Raw genomic sequence first — 24,468 nt, forward strand, 5'->3', positions numbered from 1 at the left:
GGGGGGGAAAGAGGCGGTCCCCCTCAGCCCGGCCTGTACCCTCTCCAATCTGAGACCCTTTGGGGGATGTTCGAATGCTGGTTTAGGCCCTGTCCCGCGGATCAGGCCTAAACCTGCAGTCTAACATCCCTCTCACAATTCAGGACCACTGGCTCCTAACTGCTCGCCTGATCACCCCCAACAACCCCCCCCCCCCCCTGCCGGCGTAGTTACCAACTGCCCCAACCCACCGGCTTGGTTGCCCCTTAGTGCCCCCCTGCTGGCCTTGTCGCCCCTTGATGCACCCCCTGCTGACGTGGTCACCCCCAACTGCTCCTCCCCCTGCCAGTCTGGTCAGCCCCAACTGCCCCCCTGCCAGCCTGGTCGCCCCATGCAGCCTGCTGCTCAGTTGTTTGGTCATTCCTCACTAACCCCCCTGCCAGCCTGGTTGCCCCACATAGCCTGTTCGTTCATCCGTTCAGTTGTTTCGGATGTGATGGTAACTTAGCCTTTTATATATATATAGACTAGTGGCTGATGCATGAAATTCGTGCACGGGAAGGAGGTGTCCCTCAGCCCGGCCTGCACACTTTCTAATCCGGAACCCCTTGAGGGATGTCGGACTGCCGGTTTAGGTCCCATCCCTGTGGGTCTTCTAGCTCCTAACCACTCGCTTGCCTACTGGCCTGATCCTCCTAACTGCTCTCCCCTGCCGGCCTGATCACCCCTAACTGCCTCTGCCTTGACCTCACCACCATGGCTTTTTCCGGAAGGATGTCTGGTCTAATTAGCATATTACCCTTTTATTAGTATAGACCAGACCAGTGGTCAGCAAACTGCGGCTCGTGAGCCACATGCAACTCATTTGCTCCTTGAGCATGGCTCTTCCACAAAATACCATGGCCTGGGTGAGTCTCTTTTGAAGAAGTGACATTAGAAGAAGTTTAAGTTTCAAAAATTTGGCTCTCAAAAGAAATTTCAATTGTTGTACTGTTGATATTTGGCTCTGTTGACTAATGAGTTTGCTGACCACTGGTATAGATAGATTATTTTATGTTGGAATTTTCTTGTTTGGCATTTGTCCAGCTTTTTCTGAAAAATATTTTGAGGCTTAAAGTTTGTGCCTTTTTTAAAAAAAAATACTTTATTTTTATTGATTTCAGAGGGAAGGGACAGGAAGAAATAGGAACATCAATGATGAGAGAGAGTCATTGATTGGTGCCTCCTGCACGTTCCCTTCTGGGTATTGAGCCTGCAATCTGGGCATGTGCCCTGACTGGCAATCGAAGCGTGATCTCCTGGTCTGGTTCATAGGTCAAATCTCAACCACTGAGCCACGCCAGTTAGACAAGGCTTACTTTTTAAAAAATTAAAAACAGTGAAAAGAAGCATTTCACATAAAATGCCTGTGCTATTCCTATCAATAGTCAAGAAAATACCAGAGTTCAATCCTTAGTATACCCTATCCTGTGTAGTAACAGATTTCAGGGCGTTTCAACTCTCCTCTTTACATAATAATGGAACCACTGAAAATATAGATGTTAATGAAGTAGGTAGAGAATTGGAAAGTGTGTGGGAGTATTTGCCACGAACAATTAATAACATAGGTGTTCCCCTGTGCTTTTAAGAAATACAGCTCTGCAGATTGTCAGGACTGTTAGATTGCACAGAACTTTTGTTGTTAATCCTCATGTGAGGATTTTTTTTCTATTGATTTTTAGAGAGAGTGGAAGAGGGGAGAGAAAGAGCAAGAGAAGGAGGAGGAATTGAGAGGAGGAAGGGAGAGAGAGAGAAAGAGAGAGAGAAGGGAAGCATCGATCTGAGAGACACATTGATTGGTTGCCTCCCGCACTTGTCCCAGTTGGGTTCCAGAATCCAACCTGCAATCCAAGTACATGCCTTTGACTGGGAATTGAACCTGAGGAATACTGGTCAGGGCTCAGTCAGAACTTTTTTTATTTGGTAATAGCGGCCTGGTGCATGAATTCGTGCATGGGTGGGGTCCCTCAGCCTGGCTGGCAATTGGGATGATCAGGGACATCTCGCATAGTTGTTTCCTCTTGTGGGAGATTGGCTGGCAGGCCGGGCAGGAGGGAGGAGGGACTACGGGAGGTTGGCTGGCCCTCAGGAGGGACCACAGGAGGTTGGCTGGCCATGGGAGGTTGGCTGTGAGAGTGCACTTACCACCAAGGGGCAGCTCCTGTGTTGAGCGCCTGTTCCCTGGTGGTCAGTGTGCATCATAGCGACTGGTCAACTGGTCGTTTGGTCGACTGGTTATAACAGCCACCTAGGTTTTTATATCCCCCCATATATAAAAGAGGTAATAGCAAATTTATCCTCATGTCCTCACAAGATGGCTGACAATGACCAGGCCTGCACGGGGGTTAGTGAGGGATGACTGAATAAGCAGATTGTGTGGGGTGACCATGCTGGCAGGGGGGACAGTTGGGGGCAACCAGGCCAGCAGGGGGGGCAGTTGAGGGAGACCAGGCCAGCAGGGAGAGGGCATTTGGAGGCGATCTGGTAGGCAGTGGAGGGTAGTTAGGGGCAACTAGGCTGACGGGGGGGCAATGAGGGGTAATCAGGCTGGCGGGGAGGCATTTAGGTGCAAGTAGGCAGGCAGGCATGTGAGGAGTGGTTAGGAGCCAGTGGTCCAGGATTGTGAGAGGGATGTCCTGGGTTGGAGAGAGTACAGGCTGGGCTGAGGGGACCCCCACTCCACCCCTGTGCACAAATTTCGTTAACTGGGCCTATAATATATAGATATTGGCCCTGAACTGTTAGAATTAATTTAGAGCTAGCTAGTCTTAGGGCAGATTATTATGTGATTGGTATAGTTTAAAAAATGATTGCTCTTTTTATATTAAGTTTAATCAAACCTACGCTATAAACTGAAATATAGTAATAACCTGTTATCTTTTGTCTCAAGTTCAGTGGATTTGTGACAGATTTGCTGACTGTAAATTCTTATTATTTAAATAGTTATAAAAAATTAAAGCTCTTTTTTTTTTTTTTAATGGCAGTTGGTTCACCCTATTGTCTGCATTTTCGAGTTAAATTTTATTCCTCGGAACCAAATAATCTTCGTGAAGAGCTAACCCGGTAAGACATAGTTGAACATGGGTAAAGTTTGGTCAGGCTAGCTAAAATGTTGTAAGATTGTCCATAATGCTTTCCAGTTTATAGACAGCAAATGAAATATATTTCTTGCCCCTTGTAACAGATCTCAGACAACAGAATGTCATTTTGGGATAGCGCTTTTTAAGTGTATGATTATTTTCCTTTTTTTTATCAGTTTTCAAAATAAAGAGTTAGTTCCCTAGTATCCTCTAAAGGTAACTAGTGAGTTCTTTTTTTAAGTGTCATTATAAACTTATGGATTGTAAACAGAGCAGATGTGTTTAAATACATTGCCATGTACATTAATGTTCACAATGATCTATCTTCAAGTAGGCTCCTGATTTGCTTTACCTATTGAAATACCATTGATTAATAAAAAATGTTAGATTTTGATTTGTTTTAAATAATTTTGAATAAACTTTAAGTAGGTTATGTATACCTATTTTTACTTTTTCTTGCCCTCCTGGTATTTCTTAATGGATGATACTGCAAATCCATGACTCATTCCACTTACTATTTATTTTTATTTTTTGTTTTATCACTCCCTGGCTTAGCTGACATGTCATAAATAAAGCCATAGCCACCATCTACTCTTTTCCCAGAGGAAGTGAAAACAAGTCAGATCCCAAACCTCCTTGACTCAGTGTCTCCCCGTTCACAATACAGAGCAAAGAGCTGAGGTCTCTATGGGGTAGGTTTATTCTGCCTCCTATTTCTGTACAGTCAGTATAAGAACACAGCCTGTGGAAGCACCAGGAGGCCCATTTACTATTTATTAAGTAAAAGATTGAGTTAGTTGAATCCCTTCAGAAGGGCTTTGCTCTTGACTACTCTGCCAATGAGATTATAGCTATTACCCACAGTTATATACATGCTAGTATCCTTTCATATATGAGGGGGCTGCATTGTCAGAGTACAGTTAAATTAGTCACAGAGCTCATTCTCAGTAATTTGCCTTAAACCTTTTCTCTCCTACTGTATGTTTTCTGTGCCTGCTATTTCTTCTTTTAATTTTTTTTCCCTTTAATTTCAGAGAGGAAGGGAGTAGGGAGAGAGAGATAGAAAAATCAATGAGAGAGAATCAGATGGCTACCTCCTGCAACATCCTTTCCCCCCCCCCAACCGGGGACTGAGCCCACAACCCAGGCATGTGCTCTGACTGGGAATTGAACTGTGACCTCCTGGTTCACAGATTGGCGCTCAACCACTGAGCCACACTGGCTAGGCTGTTTCTTGCTGTTATCTTACAGATATGCTACCATCCTCCTGATTCTTATTATCCCTTTTTTCTTATATAGACTTTATTTTGAGTAAAGTTGTATAATTAAGAATGTTTCTTTCCAAATTAGAAGGGTAAAATTGTTCTCTTCAGTTAAGTTTGGACCTTTTGTTTTTCTTAGGTATTTATTTGTTCTTCAATTAAGACAAGATATTCTCAGTGGAAAGTGAGTATTAGTTGCTTAAGGTAAACCATATTTTCTTGAGTAGTTTAAAAATGTTTTTGAGAAATAATTTTATAGCTAATTATGAAAAAGAAATGGTCGCCATAAAGTGTATTTCCATTTGTCTTGTGAAATTGTTTAACTGATTGTGTTTGGTCTCAGATTGGAGTGTCCTTTTGATACAGCAGTTCAGTTGGCAGCTTATAACCTGCAAGGTAAGCAGTTCTCATGTTGATTACTGGGGATAAAGCATAACTATTTTCAGTATGTGTTTAGGGAAAGAATTTCAGAAGATTCAAAGTGATAAGGGAGAAGCAGCATTGGTTTTGTTTAAATTTGTATTAATATCCAACTCTTGACTTTATTTTCACTAGTTTTAGAACATTGCCCTCTTTCTTGTCCCTTTCACTTCGTTTGTCTTTTTCTGTCTATAATGTTTTCAAATTATTATTGCAGTCTACTTGATAATTTCATAAATGCTATAATTGGCCATCAGCTATTTTTTTTCCTTAAAAAGAATATAGTTATATATTAGAAAGTTGCCGCAGCTACATGGTTTGCTTTTAGTAGTATTCTTAAAAACAGATACATGGAAGAAATACTTAGCATGTATTTAAAAGTTTCTAAGGGTTTTTTAAGGATAAAGAGTGTTTTTTCAGTAAATGAGAATAATTAAAAACTCATATTGTACCTTGTTACATTAATCATATAGTGTTCAATTTAGGTATTTTCTATTAAAAAATTGAAATTCTTGTAAAACATTATAGTCTTTGTTTACAAAATGGAAAGAAAGATCCTGATTATAATTTTACGTTTTTTTTTGCTGGGGGGGGGGGGGGAGGGGGCCTGATTCTAAATGTATCTCCAATCCCTCTAAGATCAGTAGCATTTATTTGCTATTGTAAAGATGATACTAAAATTTTAATGTTTTCATGATAAACCTAATATTTTGCTTATTTTGCGCTTCCAATATTTAAGAAAGCATATTTTCCTATCAATAGAAGGATTGTGAATGGATGAAATTTCTGTACTTCAAAAATTTGCTATTAGTATAAATTGTTATTTACACATCTCCATCTACTATCCTAGTCTGTCTACAAATTAAAACTTTTCTCGTCTGCAGAATATTAACTTGATACTAGTTTGGAAATGCTATGCTTCTAGCATTGTAACAATCAGAAGTATGTAACTGCATGCATCTTTCTTGAAAGCACATATTTTACATTTTATAATTCCTATATGAAGTTAATTCTAAAACTTTTTGATCTATTGAAGAACTGTCATTTTCAATATTTGCTATACCATACTATAGGCCCAATGCACGAAAATTCATGCACTGGGTGGGCGTGGGGGTCCTCAGCCCTATCTGCTCCCTTTCACAGTCCAGGACCCTTTGGGGGATGTCCACCTGCTGAGCAAGTCTAAGCTGCAGTTGGATGCTGCCAAGGAGGCAGGAGAGGCTGTTGCCACTGCCACTGCAGTCACATCAATCAGCCCTGCTTGTGGCTGAGTGGAGCTCCCCCTGTGGGAGCGCACCAACCACTAGGTGGCTGCTCCTACATTGAGTGTCTTCCTTCTGGTGGTCAGGGCTCGCCATAGCAACTGGTGGTTTCCAGTGGCCCCTAAAGGTCAATTTGCATATTACCCTTTTATTAAAATACTATTATAGAAGCCCAATGCACGAAGATTGGTGCAAGAATGGGCCTTCCTTTCCTTGGCTGCCAGCAGTGCCTTTGCTCCTGCCTGGCGCCGCCTTTTCCCTCTGGCCCGGAACTGCCTTTCCACCTTCCCATGCTGCCCAGAGGCCCAGAGCAGCTGGGATGGTGCAGAACCCCTGCGTCATCACCCACTTCACCTCTAGCCTGTGTATGCAAATTAACTCTCCATCTTGATTGGGTTAATTTGCATAGTCCTAATTGGCGGGTGGGCGTCTCGAAGATATGGTAAATTAGCATGTTACTATTTTAAGTAGACTAGAGGCTCAGTGCACGAAACTCATGCCTGGAGGGGGGGTGTCCTCCAGCGCAGCCTGCAGCCTCTCCAATCTGTGACCCCTTGAGGGATGTTCCATTGCCATTTAGGCTCTATCCCAGTGGGATCGGACCTAAACGGGCAGTTGGATATCCCTCTGACAATCCAGTATTGCTTGCCTGCCTGCCTTCCTGATTGCCCCTAACCACTTCTGCCTGCCAGCCTGATCACCCCCTAACCATTCCCATGCCATCTTGATTGATGCCTAACTGCTCCCCTGCCAGCCTGTTTGCCCCTAACTTTCTTCCTCTGCCAGCCTGGACACCCCTAACTTCCCTCCCCTGCAGGGTTGATCACCTCCAACTGCCCTCTTTGCAGGCCTGGTCCCTCCCAACTGCCCTCCCCTGCTGACCACCTTGTAGTGGCCATTTTGTGTCCACATAGAGGCAGAATCTTTGACCAGAAGATAGCATGGTCAATCTGCATATTACTCTTTTATTAGATAGGATGGAGGCCTGGTGCATGAGTAGGGGTCAGCTGGTTTGCCCTGAAGGGTGTCCTGGATCAGGGTAGGAGTTCCCTTGGGATGTGGGGCGGTCTGGGCGAGGGGACTGTGGTGGTTGGCAGGCGGGCCACGCCCTCTGGCAACCCGCCCTGGTATCTTGAATTTATTTATCTTTTACAATTGAAATTTTGTAGCCTGGAGTGGAGCCAAGCATCTTGCTTGCTTTGTAGTGGCAGCCATTTCTGTTGGAATTTATGTATCTTCTATAATTGAAACTTTGATGCCTGGAGTGAAGGCCTGAGCTGGCCAGGGCTGCAGAAGCTTGGCTTTCTCCATTGTCAAGGGCAACCCTAGCCTCCTGCTCTTCCAGCTCAGTGGCTGTCGCCATTTCTGTTGGGATTTATTTCCCTTTTATAATTGAAACTTTGTACCCTTTAGTGGAGGCCTGGGCCCACCAAGGTGTATGGAAAGCTTGGCTTCCTCCATTGCCAGGGAAACCCAAGCCTCCCACCTGCTCTCTGTGGCCGCAGCCATCTTGGTTGGGGTTATTTTGCATACTCACTTTGATTGGCTGATTGGCGTGGCTTGTGGTTGTAGAACATTGATGGTTAATTTGCATATTACTCTTTTATTATGTAGGATAGGATATTGCATCAGCTAGTCTGTCTTTGTCATATTGTGTAATTTTCATGACAAGCAAAGTATATGCTTCTTGAAAATATGGTTTTTATACATTTTTGTGTATTTAAAACAGTAATCAGAGTAGTGCTCACTGAATACTTAATGTTTGATTGGAACATGTGACTGATACATTATCTCTTAGTCCTTCTTATATTTTTTTCCTAAATAATTTTTTTCTTGATCTTTTCATCCATTAGTCTGAATTCCTTAAAATTTTGTTTTGTCCTATGCATCTCTCTTTGTCCCCTGTCTAATAGTTTATCAAATCTTAATAATTTTTAAGGTCCTTAAAAATAAATTTGCTGAAGTATTACTTACATCTTCATAAAAAGAGCTTCTTATTTCGTTTATGACTTTATATTTTATTAGGGTAGCTATCATTAGTTTTTACTCCTACTCTCAAGTTCACTTTTCTGAACCATTTTAGTAAACATTCTGAACAACTTTATATAGCATTTTGGTATAGAGCTCCTTGAAGTCACTGTAGTCCTGACAAAAGAGCAATTTCTTCAGCAATAAAATGGTGTGGTAACAATCTTCAAGAAAGTTAAATGACAATATCCTATATAATAAAAGCCTAATAGGCTAATTGTCTGGTTTTCTGGTCATTCGTTCAACCAATCAGAGCGTAATATGCTACTGATAAACTAAGGCCACTCAACTGTTCACTATGACGTGCAATGACCATGACCGGGGGGGAGACACTCCAAATGGTAGGTTAGTTTGCTGATGGGGTCCGGCTGATCAGGACTGATCGAGGCAGGCTGTGCTTGCCTTTGAGCCCTCCTGTGGTCCCTCCCTGGCTGGCCAACTTCCCACATCCCACCCTGACCCCTATTGTGCACTTGTGGGATCCCTCAGCCTGGCCTATGCCCTCTCACAATCCAAGACCTCTTGGGGGATGTTGGAGAGCCAGTTTCAGCCCGATCCCACAGGCCAAGCCAAGACACCTAACTGGTGCATGAATTCATGCACCTGGCCTCTAGTATTTGTAATACGTGTGTAGAGTTGGGAGCTCAATAATGTTGTTATCATTTGTATGATTATTTCAATGTAGTTCTCTCCACAGTTTATCTATTTTAATCTTTATTGTTCAGGTTATTACAGTTGTTCCTCTTCCCTTCCCCCTCCATAGCTTCCCTCCACCTGGTTCTCTCCCCACCCCATATCCTTCCTCCTCACCCCCACTGTCCTCATCCATAGTTGTATGATTTTTGTCCAATCTCTTCCCACACCCCTTTCCCCCTGAGGATTGTCAGTCCACTCCCTTTCCATGCCCCTGAATCTATTATATTTACCAGATTATTCTGTTCATCAGATTTTTTTATTCACTTGATTTTTAAATTCACTTGATGATAGATATGTATTTGTTGTTCATAATATTTATCTTTACTTTTTCTTCTTTTTCCTCTACTTACAGAATACCTTTCAGCATTTTATATAATACTGGTTTGGTGGTGATTAACTGCTTTAGCTTTTTCTTATCTGTGAAGCTCTTTATCTGACCTTCAATTCTGAATGATAGCTTTGCTGGGTAGAGTAATCTTGGTTATAGGTTCTTGCTGTTCATCACTTTGAATATTTCTTGCCACTCCCTTCTGGCCTACATAGTTTCTGTTGAGAAATTAGCTGACAATCGTATGGGTGCTCCCTTGTAGGCAATTTTTTTTCTCTTTGCTGCTTTTAATATCCTTTCTTTGTCTTTTGCCCTTTGCATTTTAATTATGATGTGTCTTGATGTGGTCCTCTTTGGATTCCTTTTGTTTGGGGTTCTCTGTGCTTCCTGGACTTGTAAGTCTATTTCTTTTACCAGGTAGGGGAAGTTTTTGTCATTATTTCTTCAAATATCTTGCGCTCTCTCTTCCTCTGGGACCCCCATAATTCTGATGTTGGTATGCTTGAAGTTGTCCCAGATGCTCCTTAACACCATCTTCATATTTTTGGATTCTTTTTGCTTTTCCAGTTGGGTGCTTTTTGCGTTTTTGTATTTCAAATCTTTGACTTGATTCTTGAGATCCTCTAGTTTGCCGTTGGGTCTCTGTATAATATTTTTTATTTCAATCCGTGTATGTTTAATTTCTAGTTGGTCCTTTTTCATATCCTCGAGGGATTGGCTAAATTTATCAGCCTTTTCTAGAAAATTCTTTAAAAAATACACATAATCATGGTTTGAACTCTATATCTAGTAGTTTGCTTTCCTCCATTTCTTTCATTTGTGACCTCTTTCTTTGTTTCCACATTTTGGCTGCTTCCCTGAGTTGATTGAGTGGTTTTTTGTGTTAGATGCCCTGTAGGATCCAGTGGCTCAGCCTCCCCGGTTACTTGAGGTGGACACTTTTGGTGCACCCCTTTGTTGTGTTGTAGTTAAGCCTTAACTGTTGTTGGTATCACTGGGAGGAATTGACCTCTAGGCCAATTGGCTGTGACAATCAGCTGTGTCTACGATGTGAGAACTTTTGTGCTGGAGACACCCTTATGAGGCAAGACTTGCTTCAGTAGGGCTTTGCTGCTCAGTGAGTCTGCCTCCTGAGAATGTCCCTTATGGATCTGAAGAGTTGTAATCTGCATGGTCCTACTCTGATCCCTGGGTACACTGGTTCTTGCATCTCCAAGGAGGTTCAAATTTATCCTCTACCTGAGGCCACCCAGCAGGAGCTACAGAGAGATCTGCAGATTCCTCTTCTTTGTTTGGGTTTTGGAGGTGCCCAGATGAGGCCCAGCTGTGAAGCACTGCAAGCTGCTGTGGGGCCTTGGGCCTTCTTTTGGATGTTCTGGGTCTTTCTGACTCAGCTGTAGTTTGATAGGTAAATTTAGATTTCAAAGGAATAGACCATTCATATGCAAAAGCCTCTGTGCACAGCTTGGATGGGGCAGAGTCTCAGGGTGGAGCAAACAGCAATGGCTTCCCATCATCCCTGCTCTAAGAAGCCCCCAGGTCTCAGTGACCCTTGATAATCACTGTAAGCACTCTGAGAGAAAGCCAACCTCAAGTTCTGCCCACTGCCAGACAGTCCAGTTTTTCTCTGTATGAGTCTGAGTCCCCAGAGTCTTGCCTGGAACAGGAGTTCAGAGCAGTCGGGAGCTTGTGTCTCCCTCCAGCTTGAAAAAGCCAGCTGCTTACGCAGTTGTCAACCCTCTCTGTGCGTGCACGCCTCTGTACCTCTGTACTTCTGTAGCTCCTCTGAGTCTGTGTGCTTTTTTCTTCCCTTCTAGTTGTAGAATTTCCATTTAGCCAGCCTTCCTGTGGTTCTGGATGATGTCTGTTTTGTCTTTTAGTTGTAGTTTTGAAGTGGTTGTGCAAAGCAGCAAGTTCAGGTCTTTACCTATGCCATTATCTTGGTTTCTCCTCAACAGATCGTCTTTCTCTACAGCTTGATTTCTTTTAAATAAAAATGGAAATATTTTCATTTTTAATGAGTAAAACATTAAAGGAAAACATCTTTAAGTATAGAAAATTAGCTCAGCACAGTTGAGTACATTAATGTTTGTGCATTATTCACTTCTTTTCCTACTGCCTTCATTCCCCAAATACTTTTTAGCATTTTTTTTCTTATTTCTTTAGGATTAACTTATGTCACATTCTTTTCATGTAAGATTCTTAACAGATGCCAGCTATGTGTTAAGGATTGCTAAATATTCTTGTTATTCATTGCTAGAGGCCTGGTGCACGAAATTCATGCACTGGGAAGTGTTTCCCTCAGCCCAGCCTGCACCCTCTCCAATATGGGACCCCTCAGGAGGTTTAGGCCCGATCCCTGTAGACATCCCTTTCACAGTCTCGGACCACTGACTCCTAACTGCTCACCTGTCTGCCTGATTACCCCCTAACTGCTCCCTTGCTGGCCTGATTGACACCTAACTGCTCCTCTGCCAGCCTGATTGCCCCTAACTCCCCTTCTCTGCTGGCCTGATTAGTATAGATACGATCCTGCACAGAAAATTTTACTAACCCTCCTTTACAACAAGGGCTTGACAATTGAATCATTAGGACCAGACACCAACATTTTCTCTTTAAATAGTGGAGGGAACAATTATCTTGTCTTTAAGTTGCCCGGAAATTAAAATGAGGTAATGAGTTAGAAAAGTATAAAAGCACCATATAAAGACAACTCTTTTTCATGTACTGAAAAGATAATGAAGTGGTAAAATGAAAAACACTTTTTATTTTCCCCTTCCTTCCTTTACAGCTTTTATTTAAACTTTGAAATTTATAAAAATTTCACTCCAATTTTCATTTTTTTACATTCATTATTATTTTGTATTGGTTTCAGGTTTTACATTATAGAATAGTGGTTAGACAATCATATATTTTACAAAGTGTTCCCCGATATTTCCAATACCCACCTGGCATCATATCATTATTACAACACATTGACTATATTCCCTATTTAAGTGACAATGGGTTTACAAGTTCCTTCCAGTCTTTCTTTTGTGTTGTCCATCCTTCCTTTTCTTTCTCACTTCTTCCCTAATTTTCTTTATATAGTATCTAAATTGGCCTTCAAAGCTCAATGAAGGCACTGGGACATGCTTCATCCATTGTACAGACCAAGAAACTGAGGCCAATTCCAGTTGGCTGTGGAACTTGACTCAGCACACAGTTTGCCCTCAGAGCCATGCTCTCTGCCCTTCCTAAGGGGCAGCCGCCCGGCAAACAGAACAAACCTTCCAGTCAGGCTTCTGAGCCTCTTTCTCAAGCACCTCTTCATTGCGATGCTCCATATTCTTTCCTCTCCCTGGTCCGGTCCCCTATCCCCATTCTTTACTGCCCCTGCTTCTCTGGAGCAGGTGAAAGGCTTCGCACTCACCGCCTAGGCATGCTCTGCCATGGGGCAGGGCACCGCGGGCTTGCTTTTGGGTCAAGGCAGGAGCAGGAATCACTGCCTCTGAAGTGTGAAGGCTGCCTGAGCAAGGCCGGTTAGCACTGGGAGCTTCTCTGAATCACATCAGTCAGTCCAGTACCCTGCAGTGCGGCTCCCGTCCACTGAGGTGGCACCACCTCTCAAACCCCCACCCCCAGAGGGGAGGGTCCTTGCCCCTCTGCCTGGGAGTTCTTCCATGCCTCTTGATCCCTGGCTGGGCCCACTCTCTCTGCAAGTGAAGCAGATCCCTGCCTCAGTCTCCCTGAAGCTGTGAATCTGTGGCCAGAAGCCCTGTCTAAATCTAAGCAACCATGCCTGTGATGTTCCCAGGGCCCCATGGGAGCAGCTAGGCAGGCTGCTGCCCCTCCTGGGGCCTGCAGTGAATCTGGACCCCTCCCATGGCATCTGGTGCTGCCCAGCCCACCTCCCTGGTCGATGGACTGGTACCTTGTGGGTGGTGTCTGGTGCTGCCCACAGGGCCTCTTGTACCCTCGATGGACCTGTACTCCCAGAAGCGGGCCATGGTGCTGCCTGCCCTGCCTGTTTATGCAAATTAATTGCCTTATTTGTTGGTTAATTTGCATATCATTCTGATTGGGCATAGTGAAGGTACAGTCAATTTATATATTTGTCTATTATTAGGTAAGATAAGGTCAAATGTATTTCCCTCTGGAAGATTAGAAAGAAGTTCTTAAAGGTTAAGCATTTTAATAAGGTTTGAATAAATTAAAGGCACTTAATTGGAAATACACCACCAACCACAAGTGTGTGATTTGTGTGTATAGACAGATAAATCACAAGTGTAAGCTACATTTATTTTTGAGAGTGGTTTGGGTGTTATGAATTTGTGGTAGTTTAAGAAAGAATCTTTCTAATTCTATAGGTGTTTATTAATAAAATTGGTTTTAAAGATTCCTCAGGAAATAAACTTTTAACAAAATCTAACTGTAAAACTTATGTTTGTAGCTGAACTTGGTGACTGTGATCTTGCTGAGCATAGTCCTGATCTTGTAACTGAGTTCAGGTTCATGCCCATTCAGACTGAAGAGATGGAGTTGGCTATTTTTGAGAAATGGAAGGAATACAGGTACTTGATATTTAATTACACTTTTCTTAACATCACCAAGATCGTGATTTTATATTTGTTTTCTTCTATTTCTGTACTTGGTATAGACTTCATTTTACATTTTTATTATTTAAGAAATAATATTTTTTAATTTCAGAGGTCAGACACCAGCACAAGCTGAAACTAATTATCTGAATAAAGCCAAATGGCTAGAAATGTATGGTGTTGATATGCATGTGGTCAAGGTAAGCACTATATTGTGATACTTTTATTTTAAAAATTATTCTTTTAAGATACAGGGTGACTATGAAATTTTTTTAATGTGAGAGAGTCTGTGGAGTTTGTATCAGCTAGTACTAGGTACTTTATTTGTTTATTTATTTTTTAAAATATATTTTATTGACTTTTTACAGAGAGGAAGAGAGGGATAGAGAGTTAGAAACATCGATGAGAGAATCATTGATCAGCTGATTTTTATTTAAGTAGCTAAATTTTCCCAGAAAGGAAGTTTTGGGTTTTTTTTTCCCCCAAAATTTCCAATTTAAGTGGTGAATAGAATATTAGGAAAATCTGGAAAGAGCTTTTGTTGTAGTGAGAGTGTAACTATTTTCAGTGAAGACATACCTTAAAACAAGTGTTTCAATGAACTAAATGCACATTTTTTAAAAATATATATTTTTTATTGATTTTATACAGAAAGGAAGGGAGAGAGAGAGAAACATCGATGAGAGAGAGTCATCGATCAGCTGCCTCTTGCACACCCCCTTCTGGGGATATGCCCGCAACCAAGGTACATGCCCTTGACTGGAATCAAACCCGGGACCCTTCAGTCCCCAAGCCGACGCTCTATCCATTGAGCCAAACTGGTCCCGGCTAAATGCACATTTTAATTTTCCTGAGAATGTTGTTCTGGAAACTGATTGTTGAAAATACTTTGCATATTAATATTACCTGTGTACAATTAATAATTAAGTGTGAAAATGAAATTAAGCAGTTGTCTGAAAATGTGAAGCCTGTTTTATGCAAATAAGTTAACATATTTCCTATTCCTTAAATTAGGCTAGAGACGGGAATGACTATAGTTTGGGACTAACCCCAACAGGAGTTCTTGTTTTTGAAGGAGAGACCAAAATTGGCTTATTTTTTTGGTAAGTAGAGTCACTGTCAAAGATATTTATTGTTGTTTTGTATTTTAATATGAAGTTAATACACATGTTCTGAAAAGGTTATAAATTAATTGAAACTGTCTCCTGTCATAGTCTTACCTCTTTAGTTTCAAAACCCAGGGGCAATTTTTAAAACTCTTCTAGCCGCATTTTCCATTAGTTTCAAGGTATGTCAAAGTACATGTTTTAATATAAGTATTATGTATTTCTAGATATACTAAATGTTCACATGTAGTTATGTTCTACTAGGGTTGGTCTGTGGGTGATTTTGAGAGTACATTTATTAAAGCTGGGGGCAGTGGAACAAGGAAGGGCTTAGGATAGAAGAAGCAACAAGAGCACTGAGGTGGGACTGCTCTGGGCTACCTGGTAAGTCAGAGAAAATGAGTCTTTGGAGACAGGTGCAGGGGTTTAGCCCTGGAAGAGCTGCTGCTGCCCATTGCTCCTCTGGATGCAAGTCTCTGGAGCATCTTATTATTGAGAAGATACATGCCTGTGGGCGCAGCAGAGGGAGAAGAGAAAGACGTGGGTGTGCTCCGGGATGGGGAGCACAAGTTGGGTCCTTTGTTTTGAGGATTTTTAAAGGCTGGAGTTTAAGGGAGGTCTTAGGGGAGACTTCCACAAATTATAAATCACCTTTTCCAGGTGTGCCCTTCAGGGTTGTAGTCTCCACTGGTTGGACACCTCCAGGGCAGGGGACCATTAATCATTGCAGCTGGTCCTGGCATAGCCCATCTGGGTTTGCTGCTTTCCTGGGCCTGGAGCTGAAATACAGCTGAGGCTTCACTGTTATCTGTAGGGAGGTGACCTGTATCTGTCTGTAAGTTGCTCGGCCAGTTTGTTCAGCTCTCTGTTTCAGTTTCCCTGTTCTACTTGCCAAAGAATTTTCCTTGCTTCTTACTGTCCTGCCTCAGTCTCACTATTTTTGCTATTTCTTATTCCATATTCAGTATTTTTACTCACTACTCCTTATTGTGTGAGGGAGATATTAATATTTTTATGTCTCCTTTTAAGCTATGCCCTTTCTGTGTCCCAACTTCTATTACCCAAACTTAAATTATATTTGTGTATAAGTTGGATTTCATAATTATAATTAAGTTCTCCAGGTTTTGTCCAGAGCTGAAAATCAAGAAATAGTGGTTAGCCCTAACCAGTTTTGCTCAGTGGGTAGAGCGTGAGCCTGCAGAGTGAAGGGTCCCAGGTTCAATTCCAGTCACGGGCATCTCACCGATGTTCCCAACTCTCTATCCCTCTCCCTTCCTCTCTGTAAAAAGTCAATAAAATATATTTTTTAAAAAGAAAAGAAATAGTGTTTACAGTATTGGTCTGTGTCAGAAGTGTCACAGATCTGAGCAATCTACTGGTGTTGTAAACGTGGGCTAAGATGGCCCTGTGTATTGACTCTTACATTGTTTACTTCTTCATAGCATGTGAGGACTGTTAGCTCAAAGCCCTCAGCATCAAACTTAAATTCTTACAGGTTCATTTGTTTTATGTATATCCTAATATATTTTATGTATATCCTAATATATCCTAATATATTTTTTGTTAATCCTCACCTGAGGATATTTTTTCATTGGTTTTTAGAGAGAGTGGAAGGGAGGAGACAGACAGACATTGATTAGTTGCCTCCTGCACACACCGTGACCAGGGTTTGGAATAGAACCTGCAACTCACGTACATGCCCTTTAATGGAATTGAACCTGCTGCAGACTCTCTGTTGCATGGGTTGATGTTCTAACCACTGAGCACACTGATCAAGGTTAAATATATTTTCAGCCATTTAAAGTCTATCTTGTTTGCATATCCCAGTAAAAACTACTAGCCACAGATAAGGTAAATCTTGTAGCTATAAAAGACTCGAAACCACTACTGCCTTTCAGAGCTCTCTGACCCAGAGACTCCCCCTTGCTGCTGAATGCCATTGCCTAGATACATAAGCCCCCTTCTCTGATTCCACTTTTCTGGCAGTCCTGATGCCTTCTGCTCCTTCTTGGTGAGGCCTCTGTACCATTTCCCTCGGGATGTTCTGCTGTGAAGGACTCCCCTCATGCATCCTATCCAAACACCTCTCAGTAAAGATCTGCGCAGTACTGCTCTTTTTCCTGGCCAGCCCTGACATCCTTGAACTCACAACTGGGATTACATTTCCTTTCCAGGTACTCTTTTGTTTTTCCTAGAGCTCTTGGCTCCCCCTCCTCCAATGTCTTGCATAGCACCACATACATCTCTTTGAATCACCCATCTTTGTGGTCTTCTTAAGTGCTTGCAAATTCTCAAGGGCTATATGAAATTATTCTTTTTCAATGGGAACTGTTTGCTCTCCAAACTGCTGTACAATTTTTATCTTGGGACTTCCATTTTCTGTCTCTTGGTTAGGATTCTGTGTCCTCTTTCCATATTTCCCTTTCTTTGCTTTTGTTTTTGTTTTTTTCTGATATATATATATATATATACACACACACACACACACACACACACACATGCACACACACATACATATATATACACACATACACATGCACACACACACACATACATATATGTATGTATGTATTTCAAGTAACTGCTTGATAAGAGGATTATTTAAATCCTTGGATGCCTTAAAATGTTATATTTTCTTGATAATTGAGCTGAGAATAGAATTTTAGGTTGAAAATTATTTCCCCTTAAAACATTGAACATAGTATTCCATTTATTTTTGCATCTAGGTGCCCTTGTTCGAGACTCTTTGAGAGACTTGAATGGAACACCTTTATACTTGTCCTTCTCTGGGTGAGGGAGCTGGGGCATTTATTTACTCACTCCTTGAGTGTCAATTCTCTTATACTTCCAACTTGCCCTGTGGGCTGACAGGATATGATTCATAGCCAGAAAATGCTCTAGGCTGAAGATAAAGCATCTTTTGTACCACCTCATAGAATGTTGTGAGAATGAATTAATACATATGTAAAACATTTAGAAAAGTACCTGATACTTAGTAGGCGTTACATATAAGTATTGGTTTCACTTAAATAAGTACTAGGTCCTCCCCCTCCTTCACTTATTACTATTACTCTCACATACTGTTTTAGTACAGCTCTTGCAAACAGGCTGTTTTACAATTGTCTATATTATAAAAGGCCTATGGCTGTCACGCCCTGTTGAGGAATGACCAAGCAACTGGTCACCAGGAGGTGCGAGGAACACCTCTTTTTTTTTTTTTTTAATATATTTTATTGATTTTTTTACAGAGAGGAAGGGAGTTAGAGAACTAGAAACGTCGATGAGAGAGAAACATCGACCAGCTGCCTCTTGCCGCAACCAATGTACATGCCCTTGACCGGAATCGAACCCGGGACCTCTCAGTCCGCAGACCAATGCTCTACCACTGAGCCAAACCGGTTTCGGCTGCGTGGAACACCTCTTATGGGTTGGGGCTTGCTGGGGGCTGGAGGGGCTTGCGTGACAGAGACAGGGCCCCAAGGCTCACGCAGGGTGGGTTTGGGGTCCTGCCGGTGTGGAGGATCTGGGTCTCTCGAGATTTCATGCGCTGGGCCTCTAGTATTTTACATAGATGATATTTAAAAACTAGTGAGAATTGCATTGTTTTGACATTACAGTTCATAGAAGTACAGAGTTCAAATGTGATAGGTTGTTTAGGATTTTAGTTCAAATGGAGATAGAGTTGGAAAGTGGGTCCTATAATGAGGTTTAAATATTTTTAAAAATGTATTTCCTCAAACCAAAATTGCTATAGAAAATAGATTTGAAGACCCTAATCAATAATGTTTTCCTTTATGCCTTTAAAAAAGCTTTGTCATCTATCCAACCATAGTTGGTGTAAGAAATATTTATATGGATTTTTTCGGGTTTTTTTTTCTTCTTCCCCCTGAACATTTATTTATTTATTTATTTTTATTTTTTTTTTAAAATATATTTTATTGATTTTTTACAGAGAGGAAGGGAGAGAGATAACCAGAAACGTCGATGAGAGAGAAACATCAACCAGCCACCTCCTGCACACCCCCTACCGGGGATATGCCCGCAACCAATGTACATGCTCTTGACTGGAATCGAACCTGGGACCTTTCAGTCCGAAGACTGACACTCTACCACTGAGCCAAACCGGTTTCAGCCTGAACATTTTTTAAATCTTCACCTGAGGATATGCTTTATTGACTTTAAAGAGAGAGGAAAGAAGAGAGAGAGAAACATAGATCAGTTCCCTTTCCTACTGTCCCAATTAGGGATCAGACTCATAACCTAGTGGCAGTGGCCTGCAAACTCATTAGTCAACAGAGCCAAATATCAACAGTACGATTGAAATTTCTCTCAAGAGCCAAATATTTTAAACTTAAACTTCTTCTAATGACATTTTTTCAAAATAGACTCTCCCAGGCCATGGTATTTTGTGGAAGAGCCACCCACACTCAAGGGACCAAAGAGCTGCATGTGACTCGTGAGTTGCAGTTTGCCAACCACGGACCTAGTGTCTGTGCCCTGACTGGGAATTGAACCTGAAACCTTTTGGTGGACGGGACAGTGCTCCAACTGATGAGCCAGCACTGTTCAACATTTTCAATGCCTGATAAATTTGCAGCATCAATTTTGCTAGAAGTGTTGCTTTTGAAAATTTTTTTCTATTATTTTAGCTATTTTTTTAGATTGGAGGCCTTTTTGATGGCCAGTGCAGGTTATGTTTATTTTATTTTACCCTTACCAATTTTCGGTTCAGAAGTTAGATGATTAATGTGCTTGAAGTAACAACATTTTTTTTTTTTTTAATTTAGAGGACATTTTTTTTAATTTAATCTGGCTATTATTCTTATATTGTTACAGGCCCAAGATAACTAGATTGGATTTTAAGAAGACTAAATTAACCCTGGTGGTGGTAGAAGATGATGATCAGGTGGGAATTGTATTGCATTACTTATGTGACAATAACTATTTATGTAGTAACTTAAATCTCTAAAAGGGGAGAATGTTCCTTGTTGTTTTATAGACTCAAAGAACTCAGTATAATTAATAATGTATTTAAATAATTTCTTGCTTAAGGTTATACCATTCTAAAAAATATCGTTGTTCTGCCTTTAAGATTAAAGACAATATAGAAAACTATTCTTTTTTTTTCTTCATTGATAATATGTATATACAACTTACTATGTGTGAGAGGAAGTGAGAGGGAGAGAAAGAGAGAAACATCATTGATGAAAGAGAATCATTGATCGACTGCCTCCTGCATGCTCCACACTGGGAATCGAGCCTGCAATCTAGGCATGTACCCTGACCGGAAATGGAACCATAACCTCCTGGTTCATAAGTCTACATTCAACCATTGAACCATGCCAGCCGGGCTACCTACCTAATAATATTTTAAAGTAAAACCTAAACTAACAATTACTTCCCTCCCTCTCCCAGTTAAATCTAGTTCCTAATTGATACACACAACAACATGTGTGCAACTCAAATGCATTATGCAGATTCAAAAGATCATGACTATCTGAGTTTATTTTATATGGCAGTCTGGGAAAGGAAACCTAGAGGAATGGAGGATAGATCACTGATTATTTGGGATTAAGTGGAGTAAGAAGGCTTAACTACAAAGGAACAGCACAGGGAATTTGGGGAACTGAGAGAACTATTCTCTATCCTGATTTTGGTGGTTATCTATAGAGTTGCTATCTATATTTCATGCCAGAGATTTTCAACCTTTTTCATTTCATGACACACAAACTACTAAAATTCTGTGGCATACCAAAAAATATTTTCTTATTTGACAAAAAATAGGTATAATTTTGATTTATTTGCACTGGACAACTATTGTATTGGCTATTTTAATTTTTGAATTTGATAATCAAGGGAAAAGTGCCCCTGACTAAATAGGTCTGGTATTGCATGTTTTAAAAATTCTTGTGTTACACCAGTTGAAAATTGTTGCTCTATGCATTTGTCAAATTTTACAGGATTGTGAATAAACATAATTTTAATGTATACAGAGGAATAAATTTGAAAAAACACACATATAGATAGGTATAGATAAAAACAAATTTGGTAAAATGTTAAAGAGTTCGCATACACAATGAAATATGAGAAGGGCTACTTAGAAGAACCTAAAATTAGATTCTTAAAATTAGATGTAACAGTGATAAGTTTTGAATGTTTTATTATTGAGGTACATACAAAGGATTGTCCTATCACACAACCTGGAAGAAAATCATAGAGACAGTAATCGATCATTTAAAAAAGAAATCTCTTGATGACTCAGAGGATTATCATTACATTATCAAAATATGAGCAGAAAATGATTCAGAAAAGGCAGATATTGCATTTAAAAATAATGTTTTGCCAGTATTTTCCTTTTTATGAAAGCTCATGTATTATTAAATGGTAATTTAATCTAAAGGTAGTCCCTTCAACAAGAAGAAAATATAATCCTATGTGATAAGAATATGGTCATAATTTAATTGGTGACACGTTATTGGGCTATAAAATAATTCTGCATCTTACAATTGATGGCGTTTTAGATTTGATCTAATACATAATGTAGTATTGTTTTTTTAGATATCTTAAAGTATTTTATACATATATTGAAGTAAATATGTAGTATATCAGTTCTTTTTAAAACAAGTTTGCATGCTTATACTATTCTTATCCTTTTTCAACTGTATATTATAACTGGGAATCTTTTTCATATCATATATAATAAAAGTCTAATATGATAAGTGTCCAGTCACCCGTTTAACCAATCAAAGTGTAATAAGCTAATGATATGCTAAGGCAGTTCAACCGCTCGCTATGACGTTCACTGACCACTGGGGGCAGATACTTCGGCTGGTAAGTGTGCTGATGAAGTCTGGTTAATCGGGACTGAGCAAGATGGGCTGGACAAGCCCTGGAGCCCTCCCGCAATCCTTCTTTGGCTGGCCAATCCTCCCACATCCCTCCCTGTCCTTGATTGTGCGCTGGTGGGGTCCCTTAGCCCGACCTGCACCCTCTCACAATCCAGGGCCCTTCAGGGGATGTCAGAGAGCCGGTTTTGACCCGATCCCACAGGCCAGTCTGAGGGACCCCACTGGTGCATGAATTCGTGCACCTTGGCCTCTAGTCAGTACAGAATGCTTCTTCATTCTTACTAAAAACACAAAACTGTAGTATTCTAGGATGTGCCCTAATTTATTTAATCAATTCTTAATGACATTTATTCACTATATAGACATTAATTTCTACATTGGCAAGTATTTATAGCATAATTTTTCTGGAAGTGGACTTGCTGGTTCAAATGGGTATGTGCATTTGTCATGGTTATCAAGAGAGCCTATCATGTTGTACTACATATATCTGTGTACAAATCTTTTCCAGAAGTTACCACATTTTTATCTACCGTAAAAGGTGGAAAATGGAATTTCATGCTAGATTTAATTTTTAATTCTTACGAATGATATTGAACATTTTTTCATAAATTTGAATTATTTGTATTTCATTTTCTTTAAATGTCTATAGCCTTTGCCCATTTTTCTTTTGGGTTGTTGGACTTTTTTCTTGCAGGTTTTGCACTTTGTCATATAAATTGTAAATATCTTACCTACAGGTTGTCTTTTAGCACTGCTTATTGGGATCTTTGTAATTTATTTTTAAAAATTTAAATAGATGAATTTGTCAGTCTTTTATGGTATGTGGTCTTTGTGTCATAGAAAGGTTTTCCTACTTTGAGTTTATTCATTTTTCCATGTTTTTTCTATGTGTGGTTTTTGTTGGTAAATTTAATTGACATATACATTCAGATAAGTGCTAATATAAATGTACTGCTTGTTGAATTTTCAAATGTATCTGTATGACCAGCACTCAGATGAAGAAATAGACTAGTACCAAAATAGTAAAATCTTCTTTGTGCTCCCTCATAGGTACAGTCCCCAAGGGTAATGACTCTCCTGACTCAAACACCATAGATTAGTTTTTGTTTATCTTGTGAATTTATGAAACCTGACTGAATGTTCTTTTTATATCTCGTTTCCTTATTTCAGCGTTGTATTTGTGAGTGTTAGCCTTGTTGCAGTGAGTAGTTGTAGTTGGCTTATTTTTTTCTTTTTTAATATATTTTATTGATTTTGTACAGAGAGGAAGGGAGAGAGGTAGAGAGCTAGAAACATCGATGAGAGAGAGTCATGGATCAGCTGCCTCTTGCACACCCCCTACTGGGGATATGCCCGCAACCAAGGTACATGCCCTTGACCAGAATCGAACCCGGGTCCCTTCAGTCCCCAAGCCAGTGCTCTGTCCATTGAGCCAAACCGGTCTCGGCTAGTTGGCTTATTGTTATACTAGAGGCCCAGTGCACGAAATTCATGCATGGGGGCTGGGGAGGGGGAGGGTTGTCCCTCAGCCCAGCCTTCACTCTCTCCAATCTGGGACCTCCAATCTGGGACCTCCAGTCTAGGACTGCTGGCTCCCAACTACTCGCCTGCCTGCCTTCCTGATTGCCCCTAACCGCTTCTACCTGCCAGCCTGATCACCCCCTAACCACTCCCATGCCAGTCTGATTGATGTCTAACTGCTCCCCTGCCAGCCCATTTGCCCCCAACTTCCCTCCTCTGCCAGCCTGGTCACCCTTAACTGCCCTTTCCTACAGGGTTGATCGCCTTCGCCCTCCCTTGCAGACCTGGTGCCTCCCAATTGCCCTCCTCTACTTGCCTGATCGCCCACAACTGCCCTCCCTTGCAGGTCTGGTCCCTCCCAACTGCCTTCTCCTGCTGGCCATCTTGTGGTGGCCATCTTGTGTCCACATAGGAGCAGGATCTTTGACCACATGGGGGAAGCCATCTTGTGTGTTGGAGTGATGGTCAATCTGCATATTACTCTTTTATTAGATAGGATAGAGGCCTGGTGCATAAGTGGGGACCAGCTGGTTTGCCCTGAAGGGTGTCCTGGATCAGGATGGGGGTTCCCTTGAGGCATGTGATGGTATGCAGGCCAACCATGTCCCCTGGAGACCCAAGTGGAGGCCCTGGTATCTGGAATTGATTTAACTTCTACAATTGAAACTTTGTAACCTTGAGTGGAGGCTTAGACCGGCTAGGACAGGTGGAAAGCTTGGCTTCTTTTGTTGCCAGAGGAACTCAAGTCTCTGTGGCTGCAGCCATCTTGGTTGGGGTTAATTTGCATACTTGCTCTGATTGGCTGGTGGGCATGGCTTGTGGAGTAGAGTGATGGTTAATCATGTTACTCTTTTATTAGGTATGATTATGTACTAGAGGCCCAGTGCACAATTTGTGTACTTGGGGAGTGGCCCCTCAGCCCAGCCTGTGCCCTTTTGCAGTCTGGGAGCACTCAGGGAGCAGGCCTAAGCCAGCAGTCGGACATCCTTAGCGCTGTTGCAGAATCAGGAGAGGCTCCTGCCACAGCTGCCTGTGAGCCCGACTTCTGGCTGAGTGGTGCTCCTCCTGTGGGAGCACATTGACCACCAGGGGGCAGCTCATGCGTTGAGCGTATGCCACCTGGTGGTCAGTGTGCATCATAGTGATGGGTCATTCTACCATTTAGTTGGTTTGCATATTATCCTTTTATTATATAGGATAATTATATTTCTATATAGTGTATAGTATTCCATTTTATGAGTAGACACACTTTACCTATGATAGACACTTGAATTTAAAAAAAAAACTTGACTATTTAGAAGAGGGCTGTTCTCAACACTAGG

At 41.2% G+C, this 24,468-nt stretch overlaps 1 protein-coding gene and 1 pseudogene across 6 annotated transcripts in view; one reads left to right on the top strand and one right to left on the bottom strand.

Moving 5' to 3' along the window:
- The window catches only part of EPB41L5 (erythrocyte membrane protein band 4.1 like 5), a 167,045-nt gene that overhangs the window by 43,273 nt on the left and 99,304 nt on the right, over positions 1–24,468 (top strand). For all 6 annotated transcript variants that reach the window (XM_045575769.1, XM_036421288.2, XM_045575770.1 and 3 more), the window contains 7 exons: positions 3,003–3,081; positions 4,500–4,544; positions 4,704–4,756; positions 13,527–13,647; positions 13,784–13,871; positions 14,686–14,774; positions 19,614–19,683. In XM_045575769.1, coding sequence (XP_045431725.1) covers positions 3,003–3,081; positions 4,500–4,544; positions 4,704–4,756; positions 13,527–13,647; positions 13,784–13,871; positions 14,686–14,774; positions 19,614–19,683 — 545 coding nt within the window. The remainder of the gene's footprint in view (positions 1–3,002; positions 3,082–4,499; positions 4,545–4,703; positions 4,757–13,526; positions 13,648–13,783; positions 13,872–14,685; positions 14,775–19,613; positions 19,684–24,468) is intronic.
- Positions 3,741–3,861, bottom strand: LOC118710038 (annotated as a pseudogene).

The sequence above is a fragment of the Pipistrellus kuhlii genome, unplaced genomic scaffold (assembly GCF_014108245.1).
Source record: "Pipistrellus kuhlii isolate mPipKuh1 unplaced genomic scaffold, mPipKuh1.p scaffold_m20_p_7, whole genome shotgun sequence".
Classification (NCBI taxonomy): domain Eukaryota; kingdom Metazoa; phylum Chordata; class Mammalia; order Chiroptera; family Vespertilionidae; genus Pipistrellus; species Pipistrellus kuhlii.